Source organism: Vipera ursinii (assembly GCF_947247035.1).
Source record: "Vipera ursinii genome assembly, chromosome: 1".
NCBI lineage: Eukaryota > Metazoa > Chordata > Lepidosauria > Squamata > Viperidae > Vipera > Vipera ursinii.
In genome coordinates, this window is record NC_139512.1 from 167,315,155 (window position 1) to 167,328,066 (window position 12,912).

General features: G+C 44.2%; 1 protein-coding gene across 1 annotated transcript in view; it reads right to left on the minus strand.

Annotated features, from left to right (window-relative positions):
- Positions 1-12,912, minus strand: part of CALCRL (calcitonin receptor like receptor) — a 51,348-nt gene that overhangs the window by 22,506 nt on the left and 15,930 nt on the right. Inside the window, exons 5-6 of the mRNA XM_083350533.1 lie at positions 3,062-3,153; positions 1,707-1,833 (exon numbers count right to left, since the gene is read on the minus strand). Of these exons, the coding sequence (XP_083206659.1) occupies positions 1,707-1,833; positions 3,062-3,153 (219 nt within the window). The remainder of the gene's footprint in view (positions 1-1,706; positions 1,834-3,061; positions 3,154-12,912) is intronic.

Genomic DNA, 12,912 nt, shown 5'->3' on the forward strand with positions numbered 1-12,912 from the left:
TCCGCGCAAACAAGCAAAGCCCCACAGGAGGCAGGCAGTACATGAAACCAGGACCCCTCCGGTCCACAGAAAAACCCTGGTTCTCAAAAGGTTGGGGACCTCTGCCATAGACCCTTACTGTACAAATACTGTACAAATTTATTATTATGGTTAATCTTCAATTCGATTCACAATCTGGGACTGGTAAAAACTTAACAATTCAAGTCCTAACCAAGGACCTAACAGCTGTTAAGGTAGCATCGGAGTATATAGGCAGTTTCCAATAGGATGGTTTTTTTTTTTTTGCTAAATCAGGATATTCAGGTCTAATAAGTTCAAAATTTCCATGTATTTAGGCAGCCCTTTCAGTAATGCTCCAAGGGCTCCTATTACTATTGGTACAACCATTGATTTCTTCCTCCATATTATTATTATTATTATTATTATTATTATTATTATTATTATTATTATTATTATTATTATTTATTATTATTATTATTATTATTATTATTATTATTATTATTTTGTTGTAGAATTAATCTTCAATTCGATTCACAGTCTGGGACTGGTAAAAACTTATTGGTACAACTACTGATTTCTTCCTCAATTGCTCAACTTCAATTTGCAGATCGCGATATTTTGTTTTTTTTTTCTTCTACTTATTTCTCTTCAATTTGTGCATTACCTGTTTTTGTTATTATTATTTCTTATAATTTAAGAGTTTAAATTAATTATTGCATTAATTTAAACTCTTGCGCACGAATAAACCATAGACCTATCGCTGTTAGTCACTCTTAGAAACAGAAAGCCACCTAAACCCTTCAAACTATCTGTGAAATAACTGTTACTATCAATAGAAATATTCCAAATTCCATTTCTAAGACTGCTTCTTTCAAACCACTATAACAAGATGCTTATTTCCTTGTGTTGAGAGCCTACTAATCATGAGATTGAGAATAGTTTGGTTAAAGGTTAAAACACTGGCTACAAAACAGAAGAATGTGAGTTAAAGTCCTGTCTTAGACATGGAGCCAGCTGGGTGACTTTGAGTCTCAATCTTTCTTTCTCTCAACTCTAGGAAGAAAACAAGGGCAAACCATGTCTGAAAAATATTGCCCCCCAAAAGTAGCATGGACATATCCAGCTGAAAGGATTCAAGATAAATAGATAGATAGGATGGATGGATGGATGGATAGATAGATAGATAGATTGATAGATTGATAGATGATAGATAGATGATAGATAGATAGATAGATAGATAGATAGATAGATAGATAGATAGATAGATAGATAACAGTCTGGACAAGTCCCTGCAGTTTCCTTGGCAAGGTTTTTCAGAAGAGGTTTGCCGTTGCTTCTTTCCTAGAACTATGAGAAAGTGACTGGCCCAATATCACCCAATTGGCTGTTTCTAATGTGGGACTACAATTCACAATCTTCAGGTTTCTAGCCTGATGCCTTAACCACTACACCACATTGGCTTTTTTTTAATCAAAAGATACTGTAACACATAAATATATAACACAGAATAATCAGGATTATATGGGGAGCATATGGGGCTTCCTATAAACACTGCTCCTGTTTCATATTATTTCACTGATGATTATAATTGCTCAATTAGCTCAACCTATGCATATTTACATAGAATGAAGTTCCCCTGAGTTTAGCAGTTCATATTGCCAGATATTTTATGAAGCAACAAAAATACTAATGTGGTAGTCACTTACTGGGTTAGCTTGAGCCATTGCTTGGTTATTGGCAGCTCCTGTTAGAATAATAATTGTTACAATAGAGTTGCAAACAAAAGAGAAAAAGAGATTCTTATGCAATGTGATCCTTTGGCAACTGAGGCTCCTGCAAGAAAATGAACAAGAGAAAATTAGGGGAGAGGGACAGAGATACTGTAGTTTTTTTTTCTATTTCTTTCCTTTGCACAAAACAGTTTTTTGTTAGCAATTTAACTGCTAAATTGAAAGTTGTTTTGTAGTTCAAGAACATTTGACCCTCTGAAAGAGCCAGAAGAGTCCACAGTAACCCAACTGACCCTCTGAACTGAACACAATAACTTGCCCTCAGTGCTCCGTCTTGTGTAATAAAATATTCTACAAATGTTCCCTCTACAATTGTGAGTTAAAGATTGGCCATAATATCTTAATTACCCTGGGAAGTCATTAATTTGGGAGAGTTGACCACATTAGAAAACAAGAGCGATCAATTTCAGGACAAAAGAAAATATTAAGCTATATTCTGAAGCTGGTTTAGTATCCTGGTTTATTTTGAACCTGATCACCATTGCTTTCTGGTGATCAGAAGTTCTTTAGAACAAACAGAAGTTCTTTACCCACAAGGAAGGAATGATTTAGTGGTATGCGTGTTAAAAGATAACTAGGTATTTGTCTGAACATGATCAATGTATATTAAAGAAACAATTGGAAGTATGTAAACAGCATTTATTTTTTTAAAAATCAAGGCAGACGGTGTATTCCAGATATAAGCTAAAGTTCTTAAAACAATTTACTTGGATGAGATAGAAGAACATTACACTGAAGTTTTTCAAGATTTGGAAAAGCAATAATTGTTTATATAATATAGAGAACAAAACAGAGGTCAGAATGACTTGTTGACAGTGCATGTTTCTTGTAGGCTAATTATTCCATCTCATGATTTCTGACATCATGAAGGTCACCTACAACAGCAGTTTAAATCAGCTGCCACTAACACTCAGTCATGCATATGGGCTGAAGACAAATTCATATTTGGACTTACAACTTGCCGGAAAAATTGACATATAAACTATATTGTACTTGCAGGTTTGGTCTCTATATACCCAATACAGTTAACAGTGGCTTCATATGTCTCTCCTATATCAAAACTGTCATAAAATTATGCACAGACTTTGGAGTCATATGACCTCAACAGTTTTCTATGAAATTTAATATTAGTGACAATATGAATACAACTTAACAATTCTTGCTGTAATCAGTACTCAGAATGCCAGAACTAACATATTAATAACTGCATAGAGGTAATGGCTCTGAGCTATAGAGATGCAATTACCGTAATAAATGTAAATTATACTTACTTAAAATAGAAGAATATGCCAAGGGAAATCAGAAGTGAAACAATTGAAAGGCTATGGCCAATGATAGAGATGTAGTATAGATTCAGAGCTGTCTGTAATAAAATGTCAAGAGAAGAATGGACACTTAAGTGCAACTTATTAAGCATTAGCTCAAACATTATTGCAAAATAATTGCTGGAAATCAAGAGTGTCAAATATAGTACCTGAGCAACATTTCAGTACGTTTTGTGGATGGGCGTGTGGGCCCATCAACAAAATTGTGATGGTATTCTAGAGGCTAGTCTGACTGTCTTCCAAAAGCCAGCTCGCTTCCTTTTCTTTAAGCACGATCAACTTGGAAGGACAAGGGTGGCCATTTTCACTGGTGTTCTCTCATTCTTAAGGCCGTCTGCTAAGCATTTCTGTGGAGTTTTAAACTTTTCTTGTGGGATCCAATCTGAACAGCACACATTCTGATAAAGAATTCCCTGAAGATGGGCTCCTGCATGAGTCAAAAAACCTGGAAGAAAAAAAAACTCCGGTCCTGGTGACCGAACCAGATTGGATCCCACAACATTATCTTGGGACATGTACGTTCGTCTTCATTTATAGGAACTTTTTGTTTGCTCCAATTTTCTGATTGCTGGGCTTTTTAAAAACTATTTTTTTTAAAAAAACTTCCTTTTGTCACTTTTTTTAAGCATAGATGATTGTTTTTTATTTAAAATATTTTATTTGTAGGAACGTGCACAAAATGAGAATCTGAAAACAAAATCTGTGCTGGAGCCATCCCACTCAAAATGTTCTACCAAGCTGGTCGTGAACTGACAGAAAAAATATCTGAGTACCCCAAGCATTTTGTTCTAGCCTTCAACCTTGGAACTTCTCTTTATTTTATTGTATAATATTTTGGGCAATTTTGACATGATAGGTAGCATGAATTATCAGAAAGGATGTTGTTACTCAGCTGAAGATCAAATGTTAAACCATATCAGATCTCAACTTAAACTTAACTTCTTTAAAATATTAATGAGAGCTGATTTTTTTTTGTAGTGTAGACTCTCTGAAAATAATGAGCAACCCACTGAGCTTGTTGATCAGAAGGTCGGCAGTTTGGCGGGTCGAATCCCGAGTGCCACGTAACAGAGTGAGCGCCTGTTACTTGTCCCAGCTTCTGCCAACCTAGCAGTTCGAAAGCACGTAAAAATGCTAGTAGAAAAATAGGGACCACTACGGTGGGAAGGTAACAGCGTTCCGCGCGCCTTTGGTGTCTAGTCATGCCGGCCACATGACCATGGAGACGTCCTCGGACAAGCGCTGGCTCTTCGGCTTTGAAACAGAGATGAGCACCGACCCCTAGAGTCGGAAACGACTAGCACGCATGTGCGGGGGAACCTTTACCTTTACCTTTATGTTTGGTAAACTTCAAGCATTATTTTATTAAGCATAACAGAGATACCAACAAGATCTCCCATGCTGTAGCTTAACAATATTTTACTTATTTTTCTACATTTTACTGACTGTACTGATTCATTCCATATGATCCCTTTCTACAAGGGGGCATACTTTTGGAGTATATGCTAGGAATATACATAGATACTGAGTATGTACATACATAGGGATGTGGTGGCTCAGTGGGTTAGGACACTGAGCTTGTTGATCAGGTCGGCAGTTTGGCGGGTCGAATCCCGAGTGCCGCATAACAGAGTGAGCACCTGTTACTTGTCCCAGCTTCTGCCAACCCAGCAGTTCGAAAGCACGTAAAAATGCAAGTAGAAAAATAAGGACCGCTACGGTGGGAAGGTAACAGCGTTCCGTGCGCCTTTGGCGTCTAGTCATGCTGGCCACATGACCACGGAGACATACTCGGACAAGCGCTGGCTCTTCGGCTTTGAAACGGAGATGAGCATTGGCCCCTAGAGTCAGAAACGACTAGCATGCATGTGCAGGGGAACCTTTACCTTTACCTTTTTTTATGTACATACATACTAAGCTCACTTTCTACAAGTGAGCATACTTCCAAGATGTTTTTATGAAAGCCATGTGTATCGTGGTATGGTTGTAAAACAGCATAAGAAGGCAAATATATACACCAGCGTTTCCCAACCTTAGGAACTTGAAGATGCGTGGACTTCAACTCCCAGAATTCCCCAGCCAGCTATGCTGGCTGGGGAATTCTGGGAGTTGAAGTCCACGCATCTTCAAGTTCCTAAGGTTGGAAAACGCTGATATACACTATAGATGATGTGGCAAATGGTTAATTTTCCACCATGTTTTCAGGAGGGGAAATAAATGCTGGCACTAATGCAAAATAAGGCAATGTGATACACGTGGAAAACAACAGAGGAGATTTCTGAAATAAAGAGAACCACAGCAAGCTTGACTTCCCTTATCTCTATCAAATATTCCTGTTTCAATGTGGCACTCCCTGGTTGCTTAGGAATTTAATGTTCCACAGCCAAAAGGGCTAGTAACACTTTTGTGCCAGGTGTTATAGGGAGGTCATAGGAAAGGCAGAGTTAAATTTAGGCAGACATATTTTTTTGGGAGGGGTGTCTAACTCAAAATAAATGTGTTAACACACAATTATGTGTGTATAGAAGGCTAACTGCTACTGCTATTGTTGTTGTTGTTAGGAGCTCAAGGCAATGTGCAAAGCACTGGCTCCACTTATTTTACCCTCACAACAACTCCTATGCGAAATAAGCTATGCGGAGAATGACTGGCCCAAAGACTCCCATGGAACATCTGTGGTTGATTTTGAGGAAAGATTTTCCCACTCCTGGTCCCTCACCTTCACCAACATGCCACATAAGCTAGTGTGAAAATAACAGTAGATGAGAGAGACAGAGGGGGAGAGGGAGGGAGGATTTTAAGACAGACCAGTGTCTGTAGGCGTTAAAACCCTGTTGTATAATAGTGTAAATAGAAATAGTAATAGTATACTTGTAGTAGAAATAGCATAATATAGCATAGAAGTACAACTGAGTATAGTATAATAACAGTAACTGACTACTGTATGTAGAACAGTGCATACTATAAATTGTAATGGAAATAAGAGTGTAGTACAAGACAACAGACAAACAAACAAATCACTAATACATGTTTGCAGGTTTCACTTTTGCATCTTGGATATTTTTTCAAAATAAAACTTCTCCCCAGCTCTTATATGGAGATACAAAAACCCAACTGCATAGGGTCCAGTGCTTTGCAGATCTTTTGACCCTGAGTCAATCAAATTGGGTATAATTTAAAAAGCACCCATGACAGATTCAAAGGCCATGGAGCTAGTAGCTAAATCTGGTCATTGCAACCTTAAATAATCCACACATAGAGAGAAAAGACAGATAACTGGAAATGATTTCAGGTTGGATGTCACTTCTGGAAGTCAGTAAAATTCTCCGACCAGATTCGCATAGACTGAAAAAAAGCAGAGCAGAACTTGTATAGATGATCAGATTTCAAATCAGGCTGCATGACAAGTTATGGTCTACACCAGTCTGCAGATTCTGCTGCTTAGTAGAACTTAAAAACACTACAGGGTTAATTAGCCGGAATCAAAATATAGCCATGGGATAGTATCAAAGTGCCTGGAGTCACACAGGATGTGTATTGCTTGTGCTAAATGGAAACTGTTATTTCCGCTGTTGCTTGCTGCAACTGTTGCTCCATTTTTGCTTTTATAGAACAGGTTCTCGGATTTCTTGCACATTATTAGTCCTTCACAAATGAAGCTATTTTCTCCCTCTCTGGAATTAAGTCTCTAGGGTCAATCAAGGTCTGTATTAATAGGTCTTATAAAATTTGTAAACCAACTGCACTGTAATTTAATAGCAACTTCCTGGGTTTTAAGCTGTTAGGAATCTGAACATGCATCTCAAGCTTCAAACAAATTTTGATCAGCCATGCTGTACTAAGGGCAGTTTGGCGAGTAGGCTGTCAATGGGGATTCAGAACAGCTTATTGTCAGGATTTTACATTTGAACATTGCCCACTGTGTTTATTTTCTGGTCTTCTATTCTTTCTCATATCAATTTTCACAAATTGCAGGAGATCCGTGCCACTGGTTCTATTCCCACAGTTCATCCAGAGTGAATGGATATCCAGACAAGAGACATGGAAACACATTCAACTGAACGTCTAGTAAACTACATAAATTAACAAGTATTCACATCTCCCTATGATTGGATAACCTGGGTTTTTTCGGTTGTTTTTTTTTTACCATTGCCTACAATTTTTGCATGCGGTCAGTTCTGATCCAAATATAAAATCTCAGTACACTGAGTTTTTTAATCATGGAGAAAATAATTGCATGGCCCTCATTAGAGAAAAGACTTTGGCAAAATTTAATACTAATTGCAAGCCTTTTGTAGACTTTTAGCAAGAAACAAAAAAATAATAATCCAATTATGACATGGACTTGATCAGTGGTAAAATCTATTGATGGTTGGGAAAAATGGAAGCTATAGTTTGATGCTAAAGTAAAGATTGAATTTAAGTTTTAACTATGTTGTCTGTAAAAGAAGTCAGAAGGTACTTAATTTTTCGTGTACCCTGTGGTTTCTATAATTTTTATCTTTTTGTACTTTTATCTCGTCTTTTTTCTTTTCTAGCTATTTCTCTTTGAGCAGTTGTTTTTGTTAGTTTTTATCTTTATGTTTTATAGAGAAAAATAATAAAGTTTGTTTGTTCTTTCATAAAAACTCCTAAAAATCAGATGTGTAGTTGTCTTCTCTTCCAGCTATTTATGATCTTGATAAAAGAGAATATTTGTAGGATTGAAATGAGGGTTCCTTGGTGCTCTCTGAGCTTGCCTGTTTTCTTGCAGATGTTTCATTACCTAAACTTGGTAACATCATCAGTGCTATGATGTTTCCAAGTCTGAGTGATGAAACATCTGCAAGAAAACAAGCAAGCTCAGACAGCACCAAGGATTCCTCCCTTATTTATGCTCTTCCTGCTTATTAACTTCTTCGGCCTGGGAACAACTTCGGCGGCGTTGTTCCCAGGCCGTTTTCGGGCTACTTTAACATCGATTGTTGTGGTCTGGCCTGCTTCTATCGGACCGTTTGTCCTGCTGCCGCCTGGGCCTGGGCCTTTTTGGCCCGTTTTTCATCGGCGGTGGCGGTGGCTCTCCCCGGATTGTCTGCGGCTTTGGTGGCGTTCCGGTGGCTACGGTGATGGCGGTGGCGGTGTCCACAGCGGCCCAGCGGCAGCGGTTTCGAGGACTCAGCGATGGCGTTATGGCCGGTTCGCCGGTCCCCCGGTTGGTTCTGCATGTTCCAGATGGGTTGGCACCCCCATTGTTCCTGATAGCCCTGAAGGTTCCTGGGCTAGCTGGTGGATCCCGGTGGAGCCCAGTGAAGCCTTGTGGACCTGGGTCATTTCGAAGGACTCTGGAAGACCGGCGCCCCCCAACACACTTGTTGTGATCTGGCTGGTGTCTCGGGATTTTGAGGGGGCTCCGGGGAATTTAATGGACCTGGGGGAGTCAATCTTTGTTGACCACAGCCTGGAAGGCCCTAATAATTATGGAACTGAGGGCCCATGGAGTGGTGGTCAGTTACAACCTCTGGAAATAACGGGACAATGGGGGACTTGGCCGTTAGCAGAATGGACTATGATGGCTTGTTACTTCTGCTCTTACAATCGACTGCGTACTGCCCTTTATACCCCAAAGGATAGAGAACTCTGGGTATTAGCCATTGTGAGAGGATGGCCGAATTTACATCTCCTGCCCCTAGAGGTGAGAGCTCTATGGGGCAGGCCATGCCCAGTGGGGTTGCTCCAGACTTCCATCCCCCCCCCGAGAATTGGCTCTGTAACCGTAGTGAGAGGACGGTGGTGGGCCTGCCCGGGGGGCTTATCCAGCTGAGTGGCAGCGGCTGGACGGAGGCCTGGGACTCCCTCTCCGAATAGATCCTCCTCATGGACTATCATCTATGGACTGCCTACGATTCGGACTGCTATTTATGCCTTCCTTTAAATATTCGTCCACGGACTTATGCGCCCTCAGGGGTGCTCCCCCCTCCTGGGTGCGACCCGCCTTGCCAGCCGATTATAACCTCGAGGAAGGGCCCATTTATTGGGACCCTGAGAGTTGGCTGGGCACGGGTAGGGGCCTTCGTCGTAGACCTAATAAGAGGCCCCTGATCATTTTTCTTTCAAAATTTTTTAGGGGGTTAGGGAAGCGGGAGGGTTCTTTTGGTTGTTTGGATAAGGGGGGCTATCCAACTACCGCTGTTTTGGCTAGGGCCGATGGAGATCGCTGGGGGGAGGAGCGGGGGTCGGTCACCTCCGGGGCTCCAGGGCTGGTCGTGGGGCTACCTATTCCCACGACATCAGGGAATGGCAGCAGATGGAGGAGCAGAGGGCCGTATCGATCTCAGGGAAGGCCTCTCCGCTACTTACAAGCGGTGAGGCACTCCGACCCTCTGGCTCTACCCCAAGGTCCCGGGAGTGAGGGTGTGCAGCCCCCTGAGCTCCGGCTGGTGTATTTGAACGCCAGGTCCGTCGCTAATAAGGCTCCTCTCGTTCGTGATCTGGTCGAGGGTGAGCAGGCGGACCTGGCTTGCATCACGGAGACTTGGTTGGGCCCAGAGGGCGGGATTCCTCTGGTTGATCTTTGCCCACCAGGTTTCCGGGTGCTGCACCGGCCTCGGGCTCAGGGTAGGGGTGGGGGTGTGGCTGTTGTTATGAGGGAGACCTTGTGTCCGCGGGAGGCCACTGTTCCTCAGATAGTCGGGTGTGAGTCTCTCTTTTTGAGATGCGGCCCTGGTGCGCAGTTGGGCTTGCTGCTGGTGTACCTTTCGCCTAGTCATGCAGCAGCAGCCCTGCCTGAGCTGCTCGATGTCCTCTCTGCGCTGGTGGTTGAGTTCCCGAAACTTATAGTTTTGGGGGATTTCAACCTACCATCGCTGGGAGGATCATCTGAGTTGGCCCGGGAGTTCATGGCTTCCATGACGGCCATGGACCTGACGCAGGTAATTTCGGGACCGACTCATGAGGGAGGCCACACCCTTGACCTAGTTTTTTTATCTGGACAGTGGTTAGATGATCTTGGTGGGGGCTCTCCAATTATTATGCCCCTGTCATGGACCGATCATCATCTCCTGCGGCTGGTCTTCCGTTTTGCCACCCCCCGCCGTGGGTGTTTGGAACCAATTAAATGGTACCGCCCCAGACGCTTAATGGATCCCCAGAGGTTCCAGACAGCTCTGGGGTCCCCACCTGCCTCCCTTGCTCACAGCTCGGCAGATGCCTTAGTGGAAGCCTGGGAAAGGACGGCCACTGAGGCTCTTGATCGAGTTGTACCCCTGCGGCCCCTGACCCGGTGCAGATCCCGTCGAGCTCCATGGTTCTCTGCGGAGCTTCGGGAGATGAAGCGTCGGAGACGGGGCCTAGAGAGCGGTTGGAGGTCCAGCCGATCCGAATCCGACCGATTGCGACTAAGAGCCTACATTAGGTCTTATCTCGCTGCGATAAGGGAGGCGAGGTCTAACCACTTCGCCACCCTTATCGCGTCAGCAGATAATCGCCCGGCCGCCCTGTTTAGGGTGACTCGCTCCCTCCTAAATCAGGAGGTGAGGGAGGATCCCTTGCAGGGCCGTGCCGAGGAGTTTAACCAACATCTGTCGGACAAAATCGCTCGGATTCGGACCGGTTTGGACTCTGACTGGGCAGAGTCTGACGATCAGGACACGGGTGGTCTTGTCGATATCATCTGGGAGGAGTTTGATTCTGTGACTCCGGAGGAAGTGGACAGGATCATGGGGAGGCTGAGCACCACCACATGTTTATTGGACCCGTGCCCTTCCTGGCTGGTTTATGCAGCCCGGGAGAGGACACGCAGCTGGTTCCAGGCAGTTATATCGGCTTCTTTGAGTGAGGGTATCTTCCCCGCCGTCTTGAAGGAGGCGGTGGTGAGGCCTCTCCTCAAGAAGCCTGCCCTGGACCCTGCTGTATTGAATAACTTTCGTCCTGTCTCCAACCTTCGCTTTCTTGCGAAGGTTGTTGAGAGTGTGGTGGCGCATCAGCTCCCTCTGGTCCTGGATGAAGCGGATTATCTAGACCCGTACCAATCGGGTTTCAGGCCCGGGCACAGCACGGAGACGGCATTGGTCGCGCTGGTGAATGATCTCTGGAGGGCTCGGGACAGGGGGCATTCCTCTGTCCTAGTCCTATTAGACCTCTCGGCGGCTTTCGATACCATCGACCATGGTATCTTGCTGCGGCGTCTCAGGGGATTGGGAGTGGGAGGCACGGTTTTACGGTGGTTCTCCTCCTATCTCTTGGGACGTTCGCAGTCGGTGTTGGCAGGGGGACAGAGGTCGACCGCGAGGTCTCTCATTTGTGGAGTTCCTCAGGGGTCGGTCCTCTCGCCTCTCCTGTTCAACATCTATATGAAGCCGCTGGGTGAGATCATTCGTGGCTTTGGAGTTGGGTATCATCAGTACGCTGATGATACCCAACTTTTCTTTTCGACCCCAAACCACCCCAGTGATGCCCTCGACGTGATGTCCCGTTGCCTGGAGGCGGTTCGGGTCTGGATGGGGAGGAACAGACTCCAGCTCAACCCCGACAAGACTGAGTGGCTTTGCATATCTTCATCCCGGGTTTATTCGGATATTCCATCTCTAACTATGGGGGGTGAATTATTACCCCCCGTAGATAGGGCTCGCAACTTGGGGGTCCTCCTAGATTCACGGCTCACCTTGGAAGATCATATAGGAGCCGTGACTAGGGGGGCCTTTGCACAGGTTCGCCTGGTGCGTCAGTTGCGGCCCTATCTTAGCCGGGATGATCTGTGCACGGTCACTCATGCGCTCGTGTCCTCTCGTCTGGACTACTGCAACGCTCTCTACATGGGGCTGCCCTTGAGGACCACTCGGAAGCTCCAACTGGTACAGAATGCAGCCGCGAGAGTGGTGTTGGGAGTCTCCCGATACTCCCACGTTACACCTCTGCTCCGTGAGCTGCATTGGTTGCCAGTTGTCTTCCGGGTGAGATTCAAGGTACTGGTAACGGTATTCAAAGCACTCCATGGCATGGGGCCGGAGTACCTTAGGGAACATCTGCTGCCGGCATCAAGCTCCCTGCGCCCTGTGCGTTCCCACAGAGAGGGCCTCCTCAGGGTGCCACCGATCAGAGAATGTCGATTGGTGGCCCCCAGGGGGAGATCCTTCTCTGTGGGCGCTCCGGAGCTGTGGAATCAGCTACCGGTAGAGCTCCGGATGGCGCCCGATCTTCGCTCCTTTCACCGCGATCTCAAGACATTTTTGTTTGTACAAGCCGGCCTAGCCTGAGGGGGAGTGTTGGGGTTGTTTTATTTTTTGTTTTTTAATTGTTCTGGGGGTTTTTAGTGTTGTATTATATTGTTTTTAACTAGGGCAATTGTTTAATCTGTTTTTAATGTTTGTATTGGTTATTTTATTCTGCCCTGTGAACCGCCCTGAGTCCTCAGGGAGAAGGGCGGTATATAAATGTTATTAAATTAAATTAAATTAAAATTAAATTTGTGAAACCAGTTCTACACACATGATATTCTGCCTGATTGCAAATGGTGAAAAATACATAAATATGAATAGTTATACCTAATAAACAACACATCCTATAGTAAAGGTAAAGGTTCCCCCGCACATGTGTGCTAGTCGTTTCCGACTCTAGGGGCCGGTGCTCATCTCCGCTTCAAAGCCGAAGAGCCAGCGCTTGTCCGAGGACGTCTCCGTGATCATGTGGCCGGCATGACTAGACGCCAAAGGCGCACGGAACGCTGTTACCTTCCCACCGTAGTGGTCCCTATTTTTCTACTTGCATTTTTACGTGTTTTCGAACTGCTAGGTTGGCAGAAGCTGGGACGAGTAACAGACGCT